This window comes from Magnolia sinica, chromosome 9 (assembly GCF_029962835.1).
Source record: "Magnolia sinica isolate HGM2019 chromosome 9, MsV1, whole genome shotgun sequence".
Classification (NCBI taxonomy): domain Eukaryota; kingdom Viridiplantae; phylum Streptophyta; class Magnoliopsida; order Magnoliales; family Magnoliaceae; genus Magnolia; species Magnolia sinica.
This window is the reverse complement of record NC_080581.1, coordinates 1,849,173-1,876,605: the sequence shown is the minus strand read 5'-3', so window position 1 is coordinate 1,876,605 and position 27,433 is coordinate 1,849,173. Positions and strand designations below refer to the sequence as shown.

At 39.2% G+C, this 27,433-nt stretch overlaps 1 protein-coding gene across 6 annotated transcripts; it reads left to right on the top strand.

Moving 5' to 3' along the window:
* Positions 1-27,089, top strand: LOC131256619 (pumilio homolog 5). 6 transcript variants are annotated; one of them, XM_058257553.1, is made up of 13 exons: positions 1-160; positions 343-610; positions 3,480-3,554; positions 3,661-4,508; positions 4,916-6,399; positions 6,510-6,651; positions 6,872-6,979; positions 13,571-13,783; positions 13,877-13,987; positions 19,971-20,057; positions 21,226-21,420; positions 24,809-24,980; positions 26,573-27,089. In XM_058257553.1, the coding sequence occupies exons 4-13, from the start codon at positions 3,867-3,869 to the stop codon at positions 26,593-26,595; spliced, it is 3,177 nt and encodes a 1,058-aa protein (XP_058113536.1). In that variant the 5' UTR covers positions 1-160; positions 343-610; positions 3,480-3,554; positions 3,661-3,866; the 3' UTR covers positions 26,596-27,089. The 6 variants fall into 6 exon arrangements, with proteins under 6 accessions (XP_058113536.1, XP_058113533.1, XP_058113538.1 ...); XM_058257552.1 differs by having other exon boundaries at positions 2-160; positions 298-610; XM_058257550.1 differs by lacking the exon at positions 343-610.
* Positions 27,090-27,433: the final 344 nt, after the last annotated feature.

Below are 27,433 nucleotides of genomic sequence, written 5' to 3'. Positions count from 1 at the left end.
CGTTTTTCGAGCAGAGAAAAGCCTCGAGACGGAACCCAGTGCTCTCTCTGTCTCTCTCTCTCTCTCAGCTGGAATTCCAGAAATCTCGAATCCCTGGTCGATTTTCTACGAATTCAAGCTTAATATTCAAGAGTTAGGGTTTCTCAGATGCTAAAATCAGGTAGGATCGCCATTCTCTGTCTCCGTTTGACTATTCTCACTGTAGAAAATGATCTAGGGTTTTGCAAATGATGTTTTGTGCTGTTATACCTGCAATTTCTGCTTTTTCTGCGATTTTATTGCGCGAAATGAGTTCAGGTTCTCTGCTTCAGTTCGGAGATTGAGTTTTTATTTGTTTTGAAGCGGTGGAGAATGGGTTTATCTTGCTGTATGCTATCTGAAGAATCTGTATTGCAGCAGCCGCATTTTCTATGGTTTTTGTTCTGATTAATTGCCGGTAACGGGGTTTTTGGTTGGAGGAGTTTGGTCACTATGGAAGGGAGCTTAGGTTGCCTGTTTGGGACGTTTGAATAATCTATATTGCTAAACGGTTGCTTATGTGGTTGCTATACTTTTATCTGTGACTGGATTGTCCTGGTTCTATTTCTCGTTGAAGGAGGTCGTTTTAGAGGTATGATTGTTGTTTGGTTGGCCCAAGGAATGGCTGTTGTCTGATACAGTTGTGATTGGATGGTTGGAATTTTATGCCCGTGTTTCCATTTTCTTTGGATGCGTATCTCATAGTTGTCCACAATTGTGAAGTTGTTTTCATCAAATTCAATCATCTCCGCGATTTTATATCAGTATCAGCACCGCAGCACCAGATGCATTGTAACTGATATTTAAAATCATGATAATCGCTGGATAGTTTAATGGGATTTTTAATTTTAGTGATGTGATTAAGGTAGAATAGGCATCATCTTATTATTTGAATATGTAGAGGTGGTTTGTCATTGATTGATGGCTTAATTTAGTTTCAACTGTGGTTAATGGAGTTAGAGTTAGGTTTCTTTTGAGTCTCTATATAGTTGCTTCAGTAATTGTGTGATTCATTTGTTGGTTATTGAGTAGAAATTGGTCATTTGAAGCTTTTGTGTGAAATTTCTGTGGTGAGTACTGAGTACTTGTGTTCTGCTTCACCTTTGTTGTAGTTATTTTTGATAAATAGATGTGGGTAAAATAACAACTTTCCTGCTTCTCAACAAGTTTGGAAGACTCCAATAGAGAAACAATCTGGTCTTGGAGCTCGATCGCTGCTAAGTTAGATAGCTGTCTCCTTAACCTCTTCTTTGATAGCATTTTTGGTCCAAGGTCCTGTAATCCCCCTCATCTATTTCATTTATATTTATTTCAACCTGAAAGATTTCCGTATTAGGACTGCTCACCTCCTTGTAGAGTGCATATATATATATGTGTGTGTGTGTGTGTGTGTATATATATATATATATATATATATATATATATATATATATATATCATAATAATCAACCATTATGTGCAAATCTCTTAGGAGACTCCTCATGAGTACCATTCACCAATATGCTCCGAGTTGTATCCCTCCTAAGCCCTTTTTACTACTGGGGAAAAATATTTGAGGAACAACTCAATGGGGACTGAATCACCTAGATTTTTTCAATTATTTGACCAATGAAGAAATGCTAGGCCGACCCCAGTTTGTGGGGTTAAGGCTTAGAATGGTGATGGTGATGATGATAATGAAAAGATTAGTTCAGAGTGTTACATTGAATTCCTCTTAGAATGGATATGGAGGGATATGATGGTTGTGGTAGATTGCTATGGTTATTGGTTTGCAGTTCCTATGACTCATCTCCAAACACCTTGTGTCCTTTTGTCTCAGATTTTCTAGGTTGGGAGAATACAATGGATCACTTTAGGAAGTATATATAGAGGAGAGGAACCCACTTATTACGTCCAACTCTAACAGGACAGCCCATGCTCATTCCCAAATCTCCTTAGAAAAGTGAACTCTATCTTATAGTTTCCTCCTTGGTCAAGAAAGCCCCCGGATCTATCCCACCACTTCCTCAGAATACTAGGAGTCTTTCCTTCTCTAGTTTCTCATGCGATGAGAAATTCCGTTTCTCATAATACGAGACATTGACAAAAAGTGCCATATTTTCCACATCCAATAATGCAAAAACATTGGATTCTCATAGTTTATTTTATGTAAATATGTTTAATATTTAAAATAGTGGGAAATCTAATTTCTCATTTTGCAAAATATTTCTTCCCATTAAAATAAGGGTTTGGTATAATCGGGCATCTGATCATTGTTGATCAGCATCCATGAGATCTACACAATTGGTAAACCTGAGAAATTGAATCCATATGATGATCTGATTATCGGTGAGGCAAAGTAAGTGATTTCCAATTACCCAAATGGGTGAGATCCACCATCAGATGTGATGAGAACTTAATCCAAGTCAAAAGCAATGAAAGATTCATGCCTATGATAAGGTAATCATCTAGGGACGATCTAAACAGTGGGATCAAGTGGTTGTCCAATGCACGGCCTCAACCTATGGTTTGCTATTCTCAAGTACTTGAGCACATATCAATGCAAGTGGACAATCTAGAAAACGCATCCCACTTCCTTACCCCAACCCGAGCTTTAATTCTGATAAGCATAGGGAAACATGCCACTGGTTCTTACAGTGAGTGATCCCATCTTATCTAGCTATCTGAGTCCAAGTTTCGGAGCTAATAAGACCAGGGAACCATGCCAGACCCCCTAGTGACATATGTTTCCATCCTTTGAAGTTTGAATACCGGTCCACTTACAAGGACTGGATGATCAACCATAATTGCATATACAAACCATAGTATACAGGCAACAATCATGAAGCACTGATCTCTTTAACAGGTATTATTATAAATGGATACAATGAAATCAACATGCATGTTCGCGGCTCGTATAATGCCTCCATTAAACTATGACTCAAACCTCTACAGCATGGAAAATTTGTATTTTTGCCACATTCGTTGAGCTATTCAGCCCTTGAAGACTATATATTTCTCATCAGGATCTATATTTGATTTCAAAAGTGGTATTTGTTAAATCGTAGGTTTTCCGCTATTGCCATCTTGCCGGTGGTGGTGTTTTGAGTGGTTTGTGAGATTCAAACTAGCTTGATATGTCATTTCTTTGTGGCATTTGAGATTAAAGTTTGATGTTGCAGCCCCTTGTGTCAAACAATGTTATTTGGATTATTCTGCAGCTGGTTTCTGCTTTATGGTTAACAAGTCATATATTTGGTGCTTTCCTACTGAAACTGTCAAGAAAGAATGGTATTGATATTCACAATAGGTCTATAATCATGTCATGCGCATTGGCCAGCAATCCATGGTCACGTGTGGATATTAGCATCTTTCAGCTTTCACTTTGAGCTGCTGAGATTCTCTGTTGGTGATTTTTTTTTTTAATTATTATTATTTTAATTTTTTTTATAATTATAATAAACCACCTGTGTTGTTTGCAGGTCTCATTGCCAACTATAACTATGACTTACATTTTTCAAAGAGTGACCTAGCTTTGTTACCTCTGAGATTTCAAGGTAAACTTGTTGAATGATGTTCCATAGGAGATGGTCTTGCTAGGCTTTGATCACTTATATTTTATTTTATTTTATATTTGTTGCTAATGTCATGGTTGGGTGCCAGTTATCTTCCGATGAAGGTTCTGTCTGGCCTGTTTATCTTGTTTGTGGGGCGGACATTTCTCTCTCCTGTTTCTTTGTGTCAAATTCGGCTCTAGTTTTGCCATAATATTAGCAAATGATCAAAGAGTGGTGTAGTCGAGTTGCTTTTATGGTAAATATGTGAAGTGTATTATTGCTAAGAGGGATATTTACTCATTTTCAAGAGGAATGACAACTGAGATTCCGATGAGATTGGTGGGAAGTGGTGGAGCTAGTAATTGGCATTCATCTAAGGAGGCCACAGCATTAACATCATCATCAAATAATATGGCAGCACAGGAGCTGGGGTTGCTTTTGAGTGAGCATAGGTTTCAGGCTAATGGGAGGGACATGGTCCCCAACCGGAGTGGAAGTGCACCACCAAGCATGGAAGGATCATTTGCTTCTATTGGGAACCTTTTTGGTCAGCAGAAATCCAGTCTGGTAGAAAGCCTGACGAGTTTAAACAATGCAATAGAAAACTGTGAGTCTGAGGAGCAACTCCGTGCTGATCCGGCCTATGTAGCATACTATTGGGCAAATGTCAATTTGAACCCGAGACTTCCCCCGCCTCTCATCTCACGAGAGAACCGACATTTAGCACATCGCATTGGTGGTTTTGGAGATAATCGGAGGTTGACTTCTTTTGATGAAAGTAGCAGCAGATCTTTGACTCGTGATGTCCTCTCTACTCACAAGGAGGAGTCTGAGGATGAGAGGTCGCCTAGACAGGCTTCTAGTGATTGGGCAGAAAAGAGTACTGGGTTTCTATCGAGACAGTACACGAGATCATTGACAGGCCGCCATAAAAGTCTGGTGGATTTGATACAGGTAAGGAACTTAATCTCGAGACACTTCATACCAATTTGCTATTATGTGTATGAGTTGCAATGGCCATGTACTTATTATGGGTGATGAGCATATTCGCTGTCGTACTTTCCTCATTCATTAAATGCATGTTTTATGATTGGATTTACAAAAGTTTACATTGTTCATGTTTTGGAGTGATTTTCTTCAGCAAAGGTTGTTATTAGCAATGCTTCACTTGTTTATGTATAACAGTATCTGTGCTGGATTTTCCATGTCACATGCTGATTAGCATTTCCAGATGCATAATGTAGTTCTTCTTGCTAATACTAAAAATATAATGCCTAATATAGCTTATGTTGCTGTCTATAATATGTAAATAACTAAATATGCAGTTTTTATGTGTTTTGTGATTGGTTCACATCTTCCAGGAAGACTTTCCTCGCACTCCATCTCCTGTATATAATCTGTCTCGTTCCTCAAGTCATGCAGTAACAGAGGAAGCAGTTGATGCAGATGCCCAAGTAAACCCTACACATGGTTCTCCTATCAACACAGCTTTAGTACAGGAGCTGAACACAGCCACTGCAGGCATTCATGGGGCTTCACCTTCACTGGGTGTACATTTTATTGGATCGTTAGCAAGCAGTGATCCTTCTCCTGAAGTACCTCTTCCAAGCTCATCATCTGCTGACATGACTGGAAGCCTTCCTGGCCTCGAAAGAGAAGCAAGTAGTGAAGATGCTCATTTGGACGATTCCGCCTTAAGTAGTGGTGTGGCTGGTTCGCACATTAATAGTATTGAAGCTGAAATGAAGGGTCTTAGCATATCTAACCTAACCAATGCAGAGGGGCATAGAAGTAATCAAGAACGGCAACATCTGCAGCAGAGTAATCCGCGACACCAGTTGCATCCGCAACGAGGCGCTAATAAAGTTCAAGGTGTCCACCCCCAAATGATTTCTCAAGGAATGCACCACACCTACAATACCATGGATCATTTATCTCTTGGCCCCAACAAGTTTTCCTCGGTTGAGGTACAACCTGTACTTCAGACCTCTGGAATGACTCCCCCTTTGTATGCAACTGCAAGTGCTTATATGGCCTCTGGAAATCCTTTTTACCCTAATTTGCAACCTTCAAGTCTATTTGCTCCCCAGTATAGCATTGGTGGATATGCTTTAAATGCCACACTTATGCCACCATTTGTAGCTGGATACCCACCACCCACTGCTATTCCTATGGCTTATGAAAATCCTGCTGGTCCAAGCTTTAATTCTCGTTCTGTTGGTGTAACGACCGGGGAAAGTAGCGCACCTGGAGTTGATTTACAAAACCTGTACAAGTTTTATGGACAGCTTGGACTAGCATTGCAACCTTCTTTTACTGGTCCTCTGTACATGCATTACTTTCAGCATCCTTCTGAGGATGCATATGGTGCTGCTGGTCAATATAGTCCATTGGCATCGAGGGGGGATATTTTAGGCAGCCATGATGCTTTTAATTCACAGAAAGGGCCTCCCTTGGTTGATTATACAGCAGATCAGAAATCTGAAACTCTGAGAAGTGGTGCGCTAAACATTCCAAGTTCAAGAAAGGTAGGAGTTGCCAGTCCAAATCCTTATGGAAGCCCCCCCAGCTTGGGCATCCTGATGCAATACCCAACTTCGCCTCTTCAAAGTCCAGTTCTTCCAGGATCGCCAATGTCTGGCATGAGCCCAGGAAGGAAAAATGAGAATTTCAGGTTCCCTTTGGGTTCAAATAGAAATGTAGGGGCATATTCTGGATGGCAGGCACAAAGAGGAAGTGAGAAGTTTGATGACCCAAAACCATTTTCTTTTCTAGAAGAGTTGAAATCCAGTAAGGCCCGCAGATTTGAGCTATCTGATATTGCTGGACGTATTGTTGAGTTCAGGCAAGCTTCTATATTAACTTCTGCAGATCTTATGCATGAAAGTATATTTGTAATTTTGTGGTATATTTAATATGCAAGAAAGTAATCATTTTGTGCATGTCTGGCATCAGTGCTGACCAACATGGGAGTCGGTTTATTCAGCAGAAGTTGGAAAACTGTAGTGCTGAAGAGAAGATATCTGTTTTTGAGGAAGTTCTCCCACATGCTCCAACATTGATGACTGATGTGTTCGGCAATTATGTTATTCAAAAGGTATGATTTTTCTGGAAAAACAATCATTGGTTTCCTTCCATTTTTATTTTTATTTTCCTGTAAAGATACCTTCCATTCTTTTTCCCCTTTTCACCTGCCTTCTTTTGTCATTTAAAAAATAAAAATAAATAATGACCAGGGGCTGGTGATCTGGTAGTCTCTATATTCATTCTCATGTTGGTCGTATGAACTCTGTTCACCTAATTATTTGTCTTTGTAGTTTTTTGAGCATGGAAGCCCTGAGCAGAGAAAAGAACTAGCAAATCAGCTTGCTGGCCGCATTCTACCTTTGAGCCTTCAGATGTATGGGTGCCGGGTAATTCAAAAGGTATTATTATTTGCAGTAGCCTATGCAATTATTTCTTTGTTCATGCACTTGTGCTTTATGGGTATTATAACTTCTTTTGTTGTTATCAATAAAGATTCCATATGTACATGATATTATTTGCAGTAGTCTATGCAATTCTTTCTTTGTTTATGTACTCATGTTTTTTTTTTTGAACGATGATATGTTAAAGATTACAAACACAGATTCGGTGGAGGAAGGGTGTGTGTGTGTGAATATAAATTAATATTGCTCAATTTGTACTTACACAAACATATAGTAACATCTATTCTTCAATTTCTACTTACAAACATATATTAACAAAATCAGCAATATAGTGGTGAACATGAATCATATAAAAGACAAAGATTAGTTATCCGAGGAAGTTGTTCTCTTCTATAGGAACTTGCTCTTGGGGGAGGATTGGAGAAGACCAAGACTGGACAATTTGTCCTTCAAATGCTTCTCGGGTGAAGAGGCCACCTCACTTGAGTCTCCCTTCTTAGAGGAAGAGGTTAAAAGTTCTGTGGATGCTTTGGGAAGAGATAAAGCTCCAGGCCCGGAAGGCTTCTTGATGGCCTTCTTTCAAATGTTAAGGGAGGTGGTGAAGGGTGATATTATGACTTTTATGTCAAATTTTTTTTTTTCTTTTTGAGAGGGGCCGCTTATCAAATGACCTCAGAGCATCTTTCATTGCCTTAATCCCTAAGGTCTTTGGTGCAGAGTCTCCGAGGGATTTTAGGCCGATTAACGTTGTTAGAGGGCCCTATAAAATCTTGAGGGAGGTCCTAGCTTCTTAGTTGTGGAAGGTGATAGGCAATGCCATTTTCGATAATCAAAGTGCATTTGTCTCGGGCTGGCAAATTCTGGATAGCGCTCTAATAGTGCACGTATGTCTCAATTCAAGGCACAAAAGGTAATCAAAATGCTTAGTCTATAAATTGGATATCGAGAAGGCTTACAATTACGTAGATTGGAGCTTTCTTAACTGTATGATGCAATGTGTGGTTTGTGGCACAAAATGGTGGCTTTGGATTTGAGAATGCGTGAAATTGGCCCGTTACTCGATTCTTCTAAAGTGCTCCCCAAAAGGTTTCTTCAAAAGCTCAAGCGGCCTTCGCCAAGGAGACCCTTTGTCTTCGTTTCTCTCTCATGGTGGTCGAAGCTTTGGGAAGAATGATTGCTAAAGGGTAGGAGGAGGGCTTCATAAGTGATTTCAAGGTGGAGGGTGGACTGCCATTTCCCACCCATCATCTTCAATTTGCGGATGACACTCCCCTTTTGCGATGCTTCTTCCAACGTGGTGGATAGATTGAGAATGATTATTCGTTGTTTTGGGGTGGTTTCTGGCCTTAAAAGTGAATATAGCTAAGAGCAAAATGTTTGGAGTGCTGATGGATCTCGAAGAGATGGATCAACTAGCCGATGTATTTGAGTGTCCGCCCGGGTCTCTTCCAACTACATTTGCGGGCCACCCCTTTGCATGGTTAAACCGGCTAAACACCTTCGGGACAAGGCAATGTTCGAATTATCTTCGAAATTATCGAAATATCTTCGATATTATCTTTATTTCCAGCTCAACGATACCGATAACACTGGTAGCGATACCGATAACACTGGTAGTATCATAAATTCTAGGTATTAGCAATGTATTGCTATGTATCGCCAACGTATCAATATCGCTAATGTAATCGTTAATATTTTCAAGTATGTAAATTTTAGGTGTCATTTGTATTGCCAATGCATCAATAGTGTCAATGTATCGCCAATATTTTCGACTGTAAATTCTAGGTAATGCTTGTATCATAAGTGTATTGACGATATTTCAATAGTAAATTTTTATCTCAATTTTTTTTCATGGGCACATGGTTGTGTGTAGTGTTCAATTTGTTATTGGTAATATTGATAATATCTCGATATTATTGATATTGTAACATGTGTGATATTGAGACCACAATCTTTCATTTCCTCTCCAATTGTTGATGATTTCTTGGTAAAATATCATCTGTTGTTGATATTTTGCAATATATATATATATATATATATATATATATATATATATATATATATATATATATATATATATATATATTAAAGGTGACTGAAATATATTAGAAAACGATAAAAAGTACATAAGAAAAAGAAGGAAACTCCCGTTGAGAGATATTTTGCAATATTGATGGATGTTTGGATGGAAGGTTGGATAGTTAAATAGACTAAATGGGATGGTTGGACTGATTTCTTACAACAACACATGCTTTTAAGGCCCCATTAAATTTAAATGAAAACTTGTTATGTATATATATATATATATATTTTTTTTTAAAAAAAAAAATAAAAATAAATTTCTAAATATGTAGATATGTCCATTTTGACATCTCCTAGAGTTGCGCTGAAAATTCCACCGTTTTTCCCATGTTTCATTGCATTTCCGGTTATTAACGATATTATTGGCGATATCGATATTGTTTCCGTATTCCTGGCCAGCGAAACTTGTAGCGATACCGATACTTTGAACGCTAGGACAAGGTTGTTGAAAGATTTGAGAGGAAGCTTGCAAGTCGGAAGAGTAGATACCTATCACTTGGTGGTTGCATCATTCTCATTAAAGCGGCTTTGGTAAATCTCCCCCTGTATTTCATGTCGCTTTTTAAATGCTCGGCTTCGGTTCTCTTAAGGCTTGAGAAATTGAGGTGAGATTTCTTGTGGGAAGGTGTGAAGGATAAAAAGAAATTCCACTTGTTGTGTTGGAACGAGGTGTGCAAGTCGTATGAAGAGGGAGGAGCAACCATAAAGGATCTTGAATCCATGAACTCAACTTTGCTTAACAAATGGTTGGGGAGATTCGGTGTGGAAGATGGGGCGCTCTGGAAGGTAGTGGTTAAAAGTAAATATGGGTTCTTTGAAGGGGATTGGTGGACTTGGGAATTGTCAGCTTGTAGAGCTTCGGCCATGTGGAAAGGGGTTTCTTCTGTGAAAACGGCGTTTATGGAAGGCATTGGTTTCTCATCGGGAAATGGTGGAAGAATCCGGTTTTGGGATGATGTGTGGGTGGGAACTTCTTCATTAAAGTCCAAGTTCTCTAGGATTTACTGTTTGGCTCCAGACCCTTCCATCTTGGTGGCAGATTGCTTTTCCCGTTTTGGTTGAGTGACTCTATGGGCACAATGTTGTCTAATCGCATAAAATTGCTTGAGCCATCAGCCTGGGCTGATCGCTTATGGCATCGCATAATCGCATAAGTGATCGCTTAGGTGGATGGCTTTTTTTTTTTGGAAAAAAAAAATGAAAAAATGGTTCAAAAAAAATTAAAAAAATTCTAAAAAGTTAAGAAAAATTGTATAATTACTACAAGTGATTGGATTGGGTTTATTTACCTATTTCATTGTAGTTTGACTATTAGGCTATCTATATGTTGAGTTATATTATATTATATATAACAAAACAAATTTAAATAATTAACAAGTTACACTTAGAATTAATTATTGAAAACTACAAATATAGAAATTGTATTGATAACTTGAATCTTGACAAGTTAATGCAAACAATATAGTTTACAACTTACAACTTATTACAATCTACAAGAAACTTGATTGTTGGCCATTATGCCAAGTATGCCATGGATTATGCGATTATGCCATCACATAATCATGGCATAATTTAGTATGCCATGGCATAAGCAATCTGAGCCATGGTATGCGCTTAAGTGATCGCACATGACAACACTGTATGGGAACTCTCTTGTAGGCAGTTACTTCGTGACGGATATGTTGAGTTCGCGGCTCTCTTAGATTGCATCCACCTCTATGTTCCATCTAGCAATGATTTGGACAAGATGTTGTGGAAGGTTGATAACTCGGGGTTGTTTTTGGTCAAATCTCTCTATTCCCTTACTTGCGGAAATGACACCTAGTCCAAGGCTGGGGCAACTAGGTTTGCGTGGCATTACGAAATCCCTCCAAAGTTTGTGGCATTTGGATGGTTAGTGGGAAGGAAGAAAGTCCTTGCCATTGATAACCTCTGTAAAAGGTCTACGGTGATGCTTATGTATCTTGTGTATGCATGATTAGGAGACGGTGGATCACCTCTTTGTGCATTGCCCTTTCGTGGGGCTGATATGGGCAGATCACTTGAGCCGGTTCCGAGTCCCATGGGCTTTGCCGGTTTTGAGTCTCGTGGTCTTCGTTGGGTTCGGTTAACTCTTTCTTGTATGCTTGGCATGGGATGGGGCTTGGAAAAGTGAAGTATGTTTTATGGAGGATGGCATTGATAGCTACTTGGTGGCCTGTTTGGGAAGAGAGGAATGCTAGATGTTTTAACAATGTCAACAAATCGATGGATATCGTGTCTCATAGGGCGAGGTCGCTAATTATTGGATGGGCCTCTTGTGTTCCGAAATTAAGGGACTGTAATCTTGAGTTTCTTGGATAGTTTTCGGGTCACCCTCTCTGCGCCCCCTTGTTGTAGTTTTGTTTTCCTTTCTTAGTAAAATTTGTGTTCTCTTAAATTTAGAAAAAAAACATCTATAATAACATTGTATTAATAGATTTTGGAGAGAGAGAGAGAGAGAGAGAGAGAGAGAGAGAGAGAGAGAGAGAGAGAGAGCACATGGTATTAGGAGATTGGTGCTGAATCATTTTTTAAATGGGTTTGAAATTTGGGCGTAGACCTGACCTTATCCAGATCAGGTACCTTGAGTATCCATTTACAACCCTAATTAAGAAGTTGGTCATCGGAAGTAGCCAAGGTATAATTTGAATGAGAGATACATATGGAGAGTAGATTGAGATGGATTGATCATGTACCATGAGGATAGGAGACAACTCCGGTTAGGAGGACATCGAATGGGGTTAAATGGCTTGAAAAGGGGATGAAAGGAAGACCTTAAAGGACTCGGATTGAGGTGGTGTGAAGGGATATGAAGGCTTTTTTTTTTTGAAGCAATGATGAGATTTCATTAAAAAAGGCTGAAGCCAAAAAATTCAAAATATACAGAAGAACAACCCCACCAAGAGACAAATAAAAAAAAAGACTCCATTCCGTCCACTCCTTCATATTGAGAATGGTTGATTTAAAAACTTGAGAAACTTCTCGCTTTTTGTTCCTGAAGCACTGCTCGTTTCTTTCCCACTATAAAGTCCATGGGACTGCTAACATGCCTAGCCTCCACAAAATTTCCATGATTTCCCCATCCCCCCTCCCCCCTCCCCCCAATGCCAAGCAATGAGAAATTCCACAATAGTGTTCAAAAACACCCATATGATCCCAAAAAATTGTAGAAGATGATCTGAAACCTCCCTAGCGAATGCATAATGGATAAACAGACGATCCATTGATTCTGCATCTTTAAGACACATTAAGAAAACATTTAGTAGAATCATCGTCCTCTTGCAAAGATTATCAATAGTTGGGACTTTATTCTTGCCTACTAGCCACCCAAAAGCCGCCACCTTCGTAGGAGCACCATAATGCTGTAGAAAAACTGTAGAAGAAATCCTGTAGTTCTCTCGTCTTCTGCATAGAAAACCGATAACAGGATCTAACTGAGAAAAAGCCCAACTTAGCCTTTAACTACCTTATAGAATCATCCTCTAAAACCACCAGAGATAATTTCACTAATAACTCAAACAACAAAGCCAGATCTACAATCTCCTCATCCGACAAATTCTTTCTAAAGACAGTGCCCCATACCACATCTCCATTCGTTATTGAGTAACAACTACTCACCTTCACCCCAACTTCCCTAGCTAACCCTGCTAAAGATGGAAAACCTATCACCTAACTTCTCATCTTCCACCCACCTATCCTCCCAAAATCTGATTCTCTTACCATCCCCCAAATGAAAACCTATACTGTCCCACACTCTCTTTAAGGGACGCTATTGATTTCCACAAGTATGAAGATCGATACAAAGATGATGCCTTAGTCCACCACCCCTTACCTCTACCCCATATTTTCTTGAAATCACCTCCCTCCACCTAGCCTCTCCCGCCGCCCCAAACCTCCATACCCAATTCCCCAACAAAGCAAGATTCATCTCTTCTAATTTTGAAATACCCACTCCACCAAAGACTGTTGGCTGGCAAACTTCTTCCCATTTCAAAAGATGGAATTTGAGCTTTCTTCCGAATCTTCCTACAAAAAGTCCCTTCTACATCTCTCCAACGCATTGATAACAGATTTTGGACATTTGAAGAGAGATAAAATATACCTCTTCTGAATCCTTGCCTCTTTCTTGATGTCAATTGCACATAAATAGTCAACCACCTCAAACTTTTAGCTATTTTAGCATTTCACTTTTGTTCTCCAGCTTTTTAATGACATCAGGGAATTTTGTAAGTATCTATCATCTGCCGATTTGAGGAGCTACAATTGTTTCTACTAGTTTAAACAGGGCTTTACAAGTTCACAAACAAGCCCCATGGAGATGCTCTGAAGGCTTCATATGCTTTATTTATGGTTTAGAAGACGTCATATTTAAATAATTTCTAGAATGCCAGTTCAAATGCCCCTATTTTTTCGTTACCTTTTCTAGATTGGTCAAGTCTTAGTAACATATTCTTAATTCTCTTCATGCATCATAACTTGATGCAGGCACTTGAAGTTATTGAGCTTGATCAGAAAACACAGCTTGTCCGGGAACTTGATGGACATGTCATGCGATGTGTACGTGATCAAAATGGAAACCATGTTATACAAAAATGCATTGAATGTGTGCCAACAGAGAAAATTGGGTTTATCATTTTTGCATTTCGTGATGAAGTTGCAACACTGTCCACACATCCTTATGGCTGCCGTGTTATCCAGGTAATAACTCAAGATACTAGAAAGCAGTTGAGGGGCCTCCATCTCTTATTTAAATTATCTTCTAATGCATCTGCTTCTTTTTTATTGTGATAGAGAGTCTTGGAGCATTGTACTGATGATCAACAAAGTCAGTGGATAGTGGATGAGATCTTGCAATCTGCTTGTTCTCTTGCCCAGGACCAGTATGGAAATTATGTTACCCAGGTGATTTTTCGTTTCCTTTTCACCAATGCGTGATATACTCACCTTACCCTTGGTGACTTCCATGCATTACCTTTGGTGACTTCCATGGTCATAATATAAGCACTTGAATCACACTTTCTGAAATTTCGAGGAAGTTCATTGACAATTTAACATGTGCTTCTTTGTTCTTATAATTTGAGACTATTCAGGTATCTATGTTCTTCTCTTTGCTCTCTGGACAAGCTCCATTAAGAGGAATGATCACCTACAAACTGATGCCGCATGTGAACTTCACATGCAACCCACCCAAATTCATGTGCCAATGTGTTGGTTGTGTAGGACATGCACTGCATGCATGAGAGGTCACTTGGCACAAAAATCAGGCTGGTCCACTCCAGCAAGCCACATATGCAAGTTGAATCAGACTGTCAGCGGATCTAACTTAAACAGGCCATTGTTTTAATACATGGTGGCCCTCCATATGAGTGGACTCTGAACTGGCCTGAATTTTGTACCCGTGATCTTCGGTGTGGGCCCACCTCATGCATGCCTCGGAAGTCCTACATGTGATGCCTGAACTACTCGTAGGTGATCATTAGTCCGAGATCAATCTTATCAGCTCTTGTTATCTTTATAGACATGGAAGGGCCATTGAGTATTTTTTTGTGGAAGATCTGATCTGGTAAGCAAATCAACGGGACCATCTGGCTGGACTTTCTGAAAAATAGTTAACTTCTTTAATCATGGAGATAGGGTAGAACATGAAACTTACAAGAAAAATCAGAAACTCGCGTTCTTTCATACCTCCTTTTTTGTTCTAGAATATAAATTGTGCTTGCGGACTTTTACTCAAAGTTTATTTTAATAACTAATTTCTGATGTTGAGTGGTCTTACTCAAGTTGCCATGCTGCTCATATGCAACAACTCAATTCTCCAGATTGGTGCTTGTTCATGATCCTGACAAGCTACCATGTCATGCCCATCAATGACTACTAATTCGGGAGTGGTGCTTGTGCATTTTCTTAAGTTGCCATGTGATGCTCATGCTTCATTGTTGGAGTTGACATCTTCACTATAAGTGATTTTTTTTTTTTTTTTTTGCCATGTCATGATACTAAAAACACAATTCTCTAGCTGCTCTTTGAGGCCTTGCATCTCTTTCCTCCTTGCCATTGTTTATGTTTATCCTTGAGGCCAACAGGTTTCATCAGTATGAAGATTCTAAACCTTCTGACCTGTTGTGGATTGAGGGGAGGTTCTCAGAATGATATGAGATGACCAACTCTTGCCTCTTACCACTTTCAGTGACTTATCTATACTTTTGCCAGGCTTTTTAGAATCTTTCTCGACCTTTCTATGAGGTCTAGGCAAACTCTGAAGCAGATATGGTTGGCTAATCATGGAGTTGGGGTCTGAGCTAGATGACTTCCTTCTACTGAGACCTTTGTGGAATCTTCTTGCCAGCACCTTTGCAAGGATTTTGTACAGGCCTCAGATGGTACTTATGGGACAGAAGTCTTTCAAGCATTCTGCTTTGTCCTTTTAAAGATAAGGGCAATGAATGTCGCCTTCAAATCCTTGGACAATTTGTCCCCATCGAAGATCTTCCATAAATGCCATTAGATCCCCTTTCTTTGCCCCCAGAACACTTGGAAGAAAGCTAAAGGGAAGCCCTCTAGGCTAGGATCTTTGTCACTACCCAAACTCTTAATCGCTTCATGTACTTCTTGGAATATCCAGTCTAGACAGGTATCCTCTGCTCTTGGATTCGTTTCATCAGAAAGTAGTCCAATTGCAGGTGAGTCCATTCCTCCTCTGAGAAAAAAGGTGGAGTAGAAATATATGATTGCATTGCAAATATCCTCCTTCCCTTCCTCCCTTTGTCATTGATTAACAAGGAATGGATCTGGTTTGTTCTTTGTGCATTGTTTATGCCATGAAAGAACTTAGTGTTCTTATTGCCTACTTTGAAACGTAATGCCCTTGACCTCTACTTCCATTTTATTTCTCCCTGGAGAAGGATACTATCTAGTCACACCTTCAACAAGTCTTTCCAAAGCCTCATCTTCCTCCAGGCCACCCGTCTCTTCTTTCCCCTCTGAACACTTGATTGCTTTGAGCAGTCTATCCTTCCCTCTTCCATTGAGGCCTTCTTTGATTTAGCCCAATCTTTGATTTTGCTTTTCAGCAGTTTGGGCTTCATTATGAGCCGTTGACAAGCCCACCCTTAGACATGGCTCTCAGCCCAATCTTTAACCTCCATAGAAATTTCTCTTCTTTCAACCATCCAAGCTCAAATCTGAATGGTTTTGGCCCCCAAGACTCATCATAAGGCTCTAAAATGAAGGATTGCGATTAGATACAGCTGTTGCCAAGCTCCATTGCATGATATCCATAAAGCATTGTACCTACATTGTCGATGCCAAGAAACGATCTAGCCCGGACGTTGTCGAATTTCCCTGAAGATTGGACCACGTGAACTTGCTTCCAGTCAACAGAAAGTCAATCAGATGATTCTCCTCCACCTAAGCTGAGAATTCATGCATAATACTTGTAAATGATACACCGTTTAGCTTTTCATGCACGAATCTCACTGTGTTGAAGTCTTCCCTAATACACCAAGGGAGATTCCACCTGCCTCGAGAGTTTAGGTCCCCATAATTGCTGCCTATTGGAAGGATTATTAAGATGATACATGGGCCATTAGATCATCATTAAGTGTGGTAAAACAAGTTGAAAACGTTTTTAAAGCCGATTAAAACCTTTTAAGTACTAGGCCTCGCAAAAAGAACCACTAGATGAGTCCCCGACCTAATTAGATTTAGACCTAAACATGTCCCTAGTTAAACCGAATGGATCTCATGTTGGCTTGTGTAAGTACCAATGAATCACGATGGACGTACCCAACATCACGCACGTTTGGTGGCCTCTAGGAAGTCCTGTAAAGTGAGCCAAAGTTGCCCAGTCAACATTCAAGACCCATACACGCCCTCAGGTTAGATTGATCATCTTTCGTGCACCATCAAGTCTTCGATCATGATCATAATACACACTAATGGGCCCCTAGACTATTGACTTGAATCTCGATCTTGCATTGTAAGTGTCCAAAGGTTTAATACCTCCTACATGGTTATATCCATGACACACTTATACTCTCATGTAAAGTAGGGTAAAGGCATAATTGACACTAAGTCGGTTCTTGATGGTGGGGACCTTCCATCCGACACAAGTCCGTCCCCTCACACAAGATGATTGTACATCTAAAAGAGATGTCCATAGATGTGTCATAAGCATCCGTGTCGGTCATGGCTTATTAGGGTACTGAGATTCATAAAACTCAACTCTCTCGGATTAGTAACTGATGAGGACATCCAAGCACTATACTAGAGGAGGGTTGAGCCAGTCTCCTTATGGCTAGATGACCATTACATGGGGCCCACTTGGCCCGATTCACATTCTGAGCCACGTTGAAGACCCCACGTGCATTTTTGTGCATCTTTGAAGGACCCATGCTGGGAAGATGCACGTGGGCTGCATATAAGAGCTTGATGGACACATCGAACTGTTGGATTGGGTGGACATGATGATCGGACCGTTGGATCATCATCATTGAACATCTTGATTATGGACCCCCATGGGCCACGAAATAGTTTAGTTGGTTAGATTGTTTACATGCTTATTATTTTTGGTATACCTTATATTTGTATTGAGATTAAGGAGTTAGGAACAACTTTTAATTTATTAAGCATCTTTATGTTGAAAATTTTATCTGAGAGTGCCTTTTTGTGGAAGGTCTTTTATGAGACACTATAAAAGAGAAAGATGGGTGTGTGGAGCCCTAATGCCATTATTTTGAAAAAAAAAAATGTGTTTTTTCTTTTTCATGTGATTTGAAGAATACTCTGTGTGATTTGGAGCTTGGGTGTAGTGTGATTCCATTCCCCATTCAACGGAGGTGTGAGGCTTCCATCTATCATATTTATTCTCTATCCCTTTATATATATATATATATATATATATATAATATTTTTCCAAAAACTTCATCTCTCTTCTTCCCTTCCTATCCAAGACCATCCAAATCATCTTTTTCTTCAACTTTTGATCATCTAACTTCAACCTCAATCAAAATCAACCATTGAGGACCCAAAAAACTCTAGCCAACGACCCATACGTGCGACTCCCTAGGCTGACTGTATGGGCAACTGCTCAATCCTTTGATTTCCTCTTGCTTCTCCCATAAAAATCCATTGATTCCCCATCCATAACCATAGATCCCCAATTTTCTATTTTTTCCAATTTCTAAAAGCCATAATCCAAAATCCCCAATTCCCATGAACCATAATTTTTCAAATTTCAGATTTTCTCCTTCCTAAGCCTAATCATAAAATCTACAAATCTATCCCTTGAGTGTGGAATGTGCCTATGCTAAATTGGAAGTTCTATCCTTCCATCGGGCCTAGTTTTAATTGATTTATGTGATTTCTTAGCATGCAGGCATGTGATTTAGGTTAAATCAGATTTTATTGCCTATTGTTTACTCTTAATTACTTGGTGGATTGACATATTTTGTTAATTGAATTACTTTATGGACTCTTTCATAATCTCCACGTTGCATACTAGCATTAAATCATGTGCCCTGCATCAGTAACTTTTGTGTCCAATCTCAAGTTCTCAAGGAAGAGATGTACTCCTCACATAACCCATATCATATAAGTTTAAGGAAACACGAGATTCTTTTAAGGCATATCATACATGTCTTAAAGGACTCATGATCATCAAGATCAATAGATAAGATTGACCCTATCAAATCCACATGGCTAGTGGATCATGGTGCACATTGGTTTTCCAAGGCATAACTCCAACACTTTCTTCCCTTTGCTAGATGCCCCTTTCAGGAGCTGTCTATTGGGTTGCCCTCCTTTCCCCACTTTTCCTCGACTTCCCTCTATGTTTATCGTAATTGATAGAAGAACAAATTCAACAATTCCCTCCTGCTCTTCTTCCCAAGCTTGCCTTGATTGTGCTCTTACCTCTCTTTGATTGACCAATCTCTTCATTCCTTCCAGCAAAACAACTCTTCTAGGCTTTCCCCACTGCCTCCAAAGGAGAGACCGACAATGCAACCCACCCTTTGCATTGTAACTGTGAACCATTCCTTCACCCTTTCCCTATATATTGCATGCAATTGGGCCTCCTGCTCGATATCTGAACGATCTGGTACTGTTGCTCATGATCTGCCTGCGGATCTGAGGCTTAAGCTTGTGTGGGGAGGCCTTAACCCCCAGATTAGAGTGATGTCTGTTCAAGCATTGTCCTCTATCAATGGATTCTGTCTTCCCAGTTCCTACCTAGTGAGCTTCTAGGCCAAATTTAGCCCTTTGCTCCCTCAGCACTTCTCCCTTCCACTCCATGGCACTAGTCTCAGCTATTACCTTGGACACAGCCTGACAAAGCAAAAGCTTCTACTCTTCCCTGACCTCCTTTCCTTTGATCAGTACTTCCTCCACCGGGCCTATCATTTTGAAGATGTCTTCCAATCCAGTTCCTGATGGATCCAGAGGAAGGTAGAGACATCCAAGGTGACCCATGCCCCGCGATTGATCCCATCCCCTGCAATCAATCGATTTTCTTTTCCTTTGCATTTCACCATTCGCCATTCCTCACCGTCACCGTTTGCCATTCCGTTTTAGTCATTCATATTGTTTCCAAATGGACAAATAAGATGCATAGAATCTTTTAGCTGTACCTAGATTCTGATTTGCAAAATGTTTGTCCTATTGGCTGAATTTTGTATGCCGTCAAGTACGAAAGAAAGTCTCCAAGGCTAGAAATGCTGTTGACAGCCCACAAAATTACATTTCTTGAGTCATCTTCAATCATTAGATTTCTGGTATGAAGTGCTGAATGAATTCTGAAAACCCACTGTAAGTTGCTTTGTGTCTCTCTTTGGAGTCTTCCCATCTCGCTGGTCTTGAAAGTTTTTTTTTTTTTTTTTTCTTATAGCACAATATTCAGGGTGAAGTACTCCCCTCACCTCAGAGGGACCTGGATTTCCACATGGGGAACTGTATATTCAATTTTCAAAAGCAGGTGGGTAGGTGGCTTCCACCATCTCTCCATTTTCTTCATTTCACAGTACTATTTCCAATTTCTCATCAAATGTGATTCAGGAATTTGTGTGGGCCCATTTTGTTATCCAGCTCTAATAATCACTATATCTTCTCCAAGGGAAACTTGGCTTTCAAAAATCAATACTATACTATAGCTAAAAAGATCCTCCACAAAATCTTCCCTCCTGGGAACTGCACGAGTCTTCATTATTGTTTCATCTGGCTTTCTTGAAAACCCATGCAATGCCAAATGGTTTGAGAAAATACACATTTTCGTTTCCACTTCACAATGAACAGGAAGGTGATTAATTAATTCTCCCATCATTTTGCAGGTAACCAAATGCCTGGTAGCCTAATTTCCTTGTGTTGAAGTCTTGAAGATTATGTTTAGTTTAGAATTTTGTTGGCCATTGCCATTTAACCAAAAAATACCTCCACCTTAGATGGAGTCAAGTTTTCCTGATGCATCACATGAAAGAACCTCTCATCTGAAAGAGCTTTACTTTGTCATTCACGTATTGCTACAAACATGCCCAATTGTTAGTAAACCCACTATTCTCGCTTCGATCTCATGAGTTGGGTTAATGATAGGGAAGCAGCAATGGCTAGTGAGCAGGGTTAAAGATAAGTGATGTGATTCCTGTTTTTCTTAACTCCCTATCTTTCCCTATTTATTTGTTATTTTTTGAGGGAGTGAATGATTATGTAATATGCCAGTAGATAGCATTTTTGTTGATCGCCTAGAGCGAACATCGACTTGCGTTGGTACTACATTTTCTATAGCATATTTGGGGCCTGGGATTTTCTTATATCCAATACTAACAGTTCCTGATTTACAGGTGTATCATGCAGACAATAAATCTCATATGCATCATTTGTCAGGCCCAGCTTTTTTGTTTTCTCCTGTCCAACTTATTACCTCTATCACATGGCATTGCCTTCTTTGGGCTTAGATCTGCATGCTTTTCTGTCTTTTTTAACAAAATTTACATCTAACTGTTAAAAGCAATTCCGTAATTATCAACCTCTTAATTTTCCATGAATTTCCTGTGTCTGTTGAGGCGGGCTTTCAGTGTCAATTTCATTGACTTAACATTTGAGTTCTTTGCTGGATGTCCTATTCTAATATGTTCTTGTTATTTGCACAGCATGTTTTGGAGAGGGGAAAACCCCATGAAAGAAGCCAGATTATTAGCAAATTGGCTGGACAAATTGTACAGATGAGCCAGCATAAATTTGCATCCAATGTTATTGAGAAGTGTTTGGAGCATGGTGACGCTGCAGAACGAGAACTTCTGATCGAGGAGATTGTTGGACAGACAGAGGGAAACGATAATTTGCTGGTATGGTGGTTTATAAATATATATAGTTTTTTTTAATAGAACAGTCACTTGTTATCCCATGGTTGGAGAACTCGAGACTCAGACTCTGCTCGGCCTATTTGATAATTTTGACTCTGGCAAGTCGACTTGGTGACTTGGACAAGTTAAAACTTTTTAAAGAAGAGCATAAAATTGTGTGTGCATACACACAAACATATATGTTAAACTTCATAAAGGAGGAGAATTTAGAAGAATGGAAATAGAAAAGATTTACCCACTCCATCCCCGATATCTCAACTGGAAATTAACCCCAACAACCTTTTTTAATTTCTTCTATTTTCTTTTCTGTTGCCATTGATAGAGAAGCCGTATATCAATATTTAATGGTGGACAAATTTCTGGAATTTAGAGAAGCCTTAGTACTTGGATATCTTTCAATTAAGATAAACATTACTCTAGAAACCGAACAATATTGTTGTTGCTTCTCTCAATGCTTGAGTTATGCTGTGTTGCTGACTATCGTAAAAATTGCAGAAATTGTTCTTATATTGTTTATCATCTCCTCAGTTTTCTCATCTCATCAACAAAACCTAACTTTATAAGTTGAAACTCAAACTTGAAACGTACTCTTACAGTGGAAAGATTTGAACCTCAAAAAATTCATAAGATTTTAGATAGATGGCTTGTGAGAATCTATTGACTTGGTAAACTTTTCGAGCCACAAATAAAGTATGACTTTTTCCTTTTCTGCATTAGAATAAAAATGGCATGTTTCGGACGTTTTTCCTTTTGTCTCAGGGGAGTCACTGAGTCACATAAAAACTTGGCAAAACTCCATTTTCTGTATAAGGCTCCTCTTTTTTATATATATATATAAACTAATATTTCCCCAAAAATAGTTGTCTCAGGTGAGTCATGAGCCAACTTGAAGAGTTTTCCAACCATGGTTATATTTTTCTCCAGTAGAGGGGCAATGTTTGGTCATGTTCTCTATCTGGCAATCCCTAATCATTCTCAGTTGTCCTTCTAACTATTGATAAGAGATGTTAATGCATGAAGTTGTACACTTTCTTGCTCACTGCATAGATAAAATTTCTGTCATTTGTGAGGTGACTGTGAGAAGAAATTCGGCTGCAAGACTTCAAAATATGTTACAAATTCACAATTTGGTTATTTCAAAATTTCCATGTAACAATTTTGTAATTTTGTTATTTCAAAATTTAGTTTCTCTGTTGGCACTTGCGAGTTATGCTTGGGAGGGTCTCTATTGGCATAACTTGAAGTTGACATTTTTGTAGTGCTATAACTCATCCTTTTGGAAATTACGGGGGAACAGACCACTGCCTTCCAGGAGAGTTTGTGCTTCTTTCTTTCTTTGTTTATACAATTTGTGTGTGGGTATAACCGTGTGTGATGGATCCCTTGCAAGAGTACTTTAAGGTAAATGCATTTTATTCACACTTTCCAACTCAATCTTAGGTCTTTTAGGGCCCGTTTGGATAGTATGTTTGCTTAAGATAGGTTACTTATGCCACAAGTAGCTTATCTTAGTTTTTACTTATTTAAGAAGATAAGTATGTTTGGTAAACAACATACTAATCAGCTTCTCCTCTCTTTCGTCTCTCCTATGCCTCTCTTTAGCAACTTATGAAAAGTAGAAAAGCTAAAAAATTTAACTAAAGTAATCAAATACTTTCAAGTAAAAAAGTTACTTATAACTAATCGTAAACCAAACTTATCTGAAATAAGTCATCTACTGCTATAAATAGAAAAAAGTAACTTATTTGGTGGTATCCAAACAGACCCGTAGTATTCACAGTTCAATTTCAGTTCCTACTAAGTAGCTTGGTCGCTACAGTTTTAGTTTTACTTGCAAGCTCAATGAACTGCTCATTGTGCTCTTGCATTTTATACCAGTTCAATTGGTTAAATTCTTGTTGCCTGATCACAACCAGCACTTTCGTTCTTGTGCTGGCAATATGGTTTCAAACATTTTCATCATTGAGAATATATGGTTTGATTATATCACAAGCGTTGGTCAAATGTTTACAAGCTATTTCTATGCATGAACATTGGAAAAGCTAGCCATATTATGAGGACATCACGTCACGTACACCCTTACGTACGTATCAGAGGAGGCGGGCCGCGCCGATTTCCCCGTGGCTAGGCGAGTACCCGTGATCGTGCTGAAAACCCCATGTGCATGTGCGAGCATATGGAAGACCCCACACTGGGAAGATACACATAAGCTGCTTTATGGAGTGATCTAGACCGTTGGATCGGAGGGACGCGACGATCGGGCCATTGGATCGCATGGATCACATGATCGGGCCATTGATCGTTGATCGTCCACATCAGTTTTAGACTTTATCATATTTTAGGATTTAGTTTTTTATTACTTTATATCTGGACACATTATGAGTGTTTTAGTTGATTTTATTTAGGCTAGGGCTATTTTCGTTAAAGTTCACAAGACGGGGATTTTTATAAATTTTGAAACTTCTTGGATCTATAAAAAGAGAGGGGCGTGTGACCTCTCTCCCATTGAATTTCGTGATTAAAAAAAAAAAAAAAGAAAAAAAAAGAAGAGAAGCTCTTGCTTTGTTTTCCCATCTTCATGTGATTTGAAGATACTTCCATGCGATTTGAAAGAAAGATTGGTGCGAGGCTAATCTTCATCAACGGAGGTGCGGGTCTCCATCTATCCCCACACTATCTTCTCTTTTCTTCTACATTTAAGTACTTTCTTTAGATTCTTAATTCTCTCATTCCAAATTTTCGTCTTCTCCCAAACCCAACTTTTTTATACCCATCCACAATCCAAACCCTAACCAACCTAAACCCATCCTCCCACACCACACGTGTGACCGTACGACCGCATGCGTGAAACCCACCTACCCCTTTTGGTTTCCCACCATCATTATATCAAAACCCCTTTCTTCCATCCCTGAAACCCTAACCCTAACCTTAAACCTAAATTTCCTACTTTCCTAAATTACCAAAACCCTAATTTTCACCCTAGGTTGTATTATGTTTCCTATTTTGAAATAGACTATATCCTATGCTAATTGGATGTCCCTACATCCATTAGATCCTAGTTTTCTTTTATTTAATGATCTTGGGTTGAGTTATGATGTTGGTAGCTTAGGCTAGGATTATGCATGGTTTTATTTTGATTTTTATAATATTTGTGATGATTATAGCGATGTTTGTGTTTTTTTTTATTAAATATCTTAATTCGGCTATTTGATCTCACATGTTACTCAGTTCATGCATCGGTCCTGCATCACATATTGTTAATGATATGCCATGAGGTCATGTCAATTCAAGGGATTGTTGTACTATTTTATTATGTTGAAGCTTGTAATCCAATGAAGTTAACCCATTCTGTCTGGCATTTATGTTCCAGATAATGATGAAGGACCAGTTTGCAAATTATGTGGTCCAGAAGATTCTTGAAACATGTACCAATAAACAGCGAGAAATATTGCTTAGTCGTATAAGAGTGCACCTGCACGCGTTGAAGAAATACACATATGGGAAACACATTGTTGCTCGGGTTGAACAACTTTCTGGCGAAGGTGCGTATGGATTCTATTCTTGGGAAACCATATTCATTTTGTAACATCTTGATGTGGTCACTATTTATGGGTTTTGCCATTTTTCTGTTTGCAATCGAAGGTTAACTCTTGACTAAGAAATTTATCAAATGCAGCCATAGTGTAGTAGTAGGGTTACTCTTAGGCGGCAAGGTGTTCCAAAACAGTAACGGTGGCCGTAACGGCCACCACCATTACCGTCCCTTTTTTGTTTTTTTTAAGAAACTATTACAGGACTGGGACTTACGGGGTTGTTACGGCCTGTTTTTCCTGTATTGGCTGTTACGGCCGTTTCGACCCTGTAATGTGTAACGGTTATGACCATTATTGTTACGTAACGGCCGTTATGTAACTGATTTTGAATACCTTGTTAGGCGGGGAATGTGATACCTATAGGGAGGCAGGGAGGTAAGATATAAGAAAGAAAAGGGATGGTTACTACATTGGCATGGGCATGTGTGCATGTGCCTGCTTGCGTGATGCACCTATATGCATCTCTTATCAATTCCCATGACTTTTTCCTGGCGATGCTGCCTTTATTCATACTCGGATTCATCATAGGAATATGAGATTTACTAGTTAGGCTTGCCCGCTGTTGTCATTCCAACCATACACGTGGCACACTTCTATGCATTGTTCAGAGTCCAATATGATCGAAATAATCCTGATATTATCCTTATCTCTAGCTCGGCAATACCGATAACACTGGTCATATTAGAAATTCCAGATATCGATGATGTATTGATGTCACCAATGCATTGCCAATAATTTTAACTATATAAATTCCAAGTGTCACTTGTATCACCAATATATTGGACTTTGTAAATTCCAGGTGTTGCTTGTATCACCCGTGTATCGGCGATATTTCAATAATATCACCATGTATCAATATTGCCAAAATTCTGTTTATTAAAAAAATTCCATTACAGTTTTTTTATAGACACATGGTTGTATGCGGTGTTCAAATTGTCGATGATAATATCAATATCATATTATCGTTTTTTTAACAGTGGATATTATATTATCATTATCACAACATGGGCGATATCAAGACCACAATGTTTCATTTCCTTTCCTTTCCTTTCCAGTTGTCCACGATTTCTCAGCGAAATATTGTGTTGTCAATGTTTGCATGGAAGGTTGGATGGGTTGATGGGATGGTTGGACTGATTTCTTTTGACGACACATGCTTTTAGGCCCTCATTGAATGGAAACTTAATTATCTAGGCATTCTTTTTACAAATTTTCTGTTCCTAAATGTGCAAATGTGTATTTTAGCGTCTCCTGAAGTTTCATTGAAAAATTCCCCATGTTTCCCCATATTTCCAGTTATCGGCAATATTGATATAGATTCCGTATCCCTGGCTGGCAAAACTTGTAGTGATACCGATACTTCAAACACTGCTTCTACGTAATTGGAACTGTTGATCTGGTGGACCACATATCCGGGCCGACCATAGAGTTGATTAGAACTGGCTTCATCATTTCCATTGTACTCAGTCCATTTCTTTATCACTGATATTTAAGCTGGTTATTATAATATCTTAATCCTTTTAACTGTGCCTTCGATGCAGAAACCGAACCTTCAGAATCATAATTCTTGGAAAAGGTTTCATACCAAGTCCCATCAGTATGTCACCATTGGTGAAAACTTCACATGAAACCACAGGGTTTGTTAGCCCACTGGTAAAATCTAAAATACAGCAAAAGCCCTTCCCATCCGAAATTCATTCGAAAGGCTCCGAACTGCTGGAAAGATGTACAGGTCAGGCTTCTGTAAGTAGTTCTCTGATGATACAAGTATATGTGCCGTAAAGGTAGTAAATACGTATTTATGTATTCCTTGGGATTTATGTTCTATGCATGTATAGCATTTGTGCTAGCATAGGTAGCATTTTAACTAAGGATGGCATTCCGGATGATGCCATCCTTGATTCTGTGAGAAATAGTTACATGACTTATCCATTCTATTTGCCACTGGTTGCTGAGTCTTCCTTGCTTTGCACATTGAGGTACCATTGGTGAGATTGGTTCTGTATTCCCCTTAAAGCTAATATGGTAGTTTTTATGAAGTAAGAAGGTATTATACTATCCTTGACCCAGTGATGTGTGGTGTTGTCTAGACATATGAGTCACACAAGTGGGACCCTTGTTCTGTGATCTAGACCTCTCTGATGGCTGCAACATGGATGGAATGCCCAAAAGCCTCCCAGTTTGGTGATCTGGACTGTTGATGTGGTGGACCCCACGTGGATTGGTCTCAAAAATCTCCAAGACAATTTTAAACGTTTGATTGGTGCCCTGGAAATAAATTGCTAAGCAGAATACAGTCATGGTTCTTCCAATTTGGAGTTTTTGAGGCATGCTCCATCGACCAAGTCTATCAGATCAGTTGTCTTGATCATCGAACTATACCACCACAGAGAAATGTCTTA

Bases quoted from the DNA above. Each gene is read 5' to 3' on its own strand.
- LOC131256619 (XM_058257550.1), top strand. From the start codon at position 3,867: ATGACAACTGAGATTCCGATGAGATTGGTGGGAAGTGGTGGAGCTAGT. The intron at 6,652-6,871 runs GTATGATTTTTC...TTGTCTTTGTAG, and splicing joins GCAATTATGTTATTCAAAAG to TTTTTTGAGCATGGAAGCCC. The intron at 13,784-13,876 runs GTAATAACTCAA...TTATTGTGATAG, and splicing joins ATGGCTGCCGTGTTATCCAG to AGAGTCTTGGAGCATTGTAC.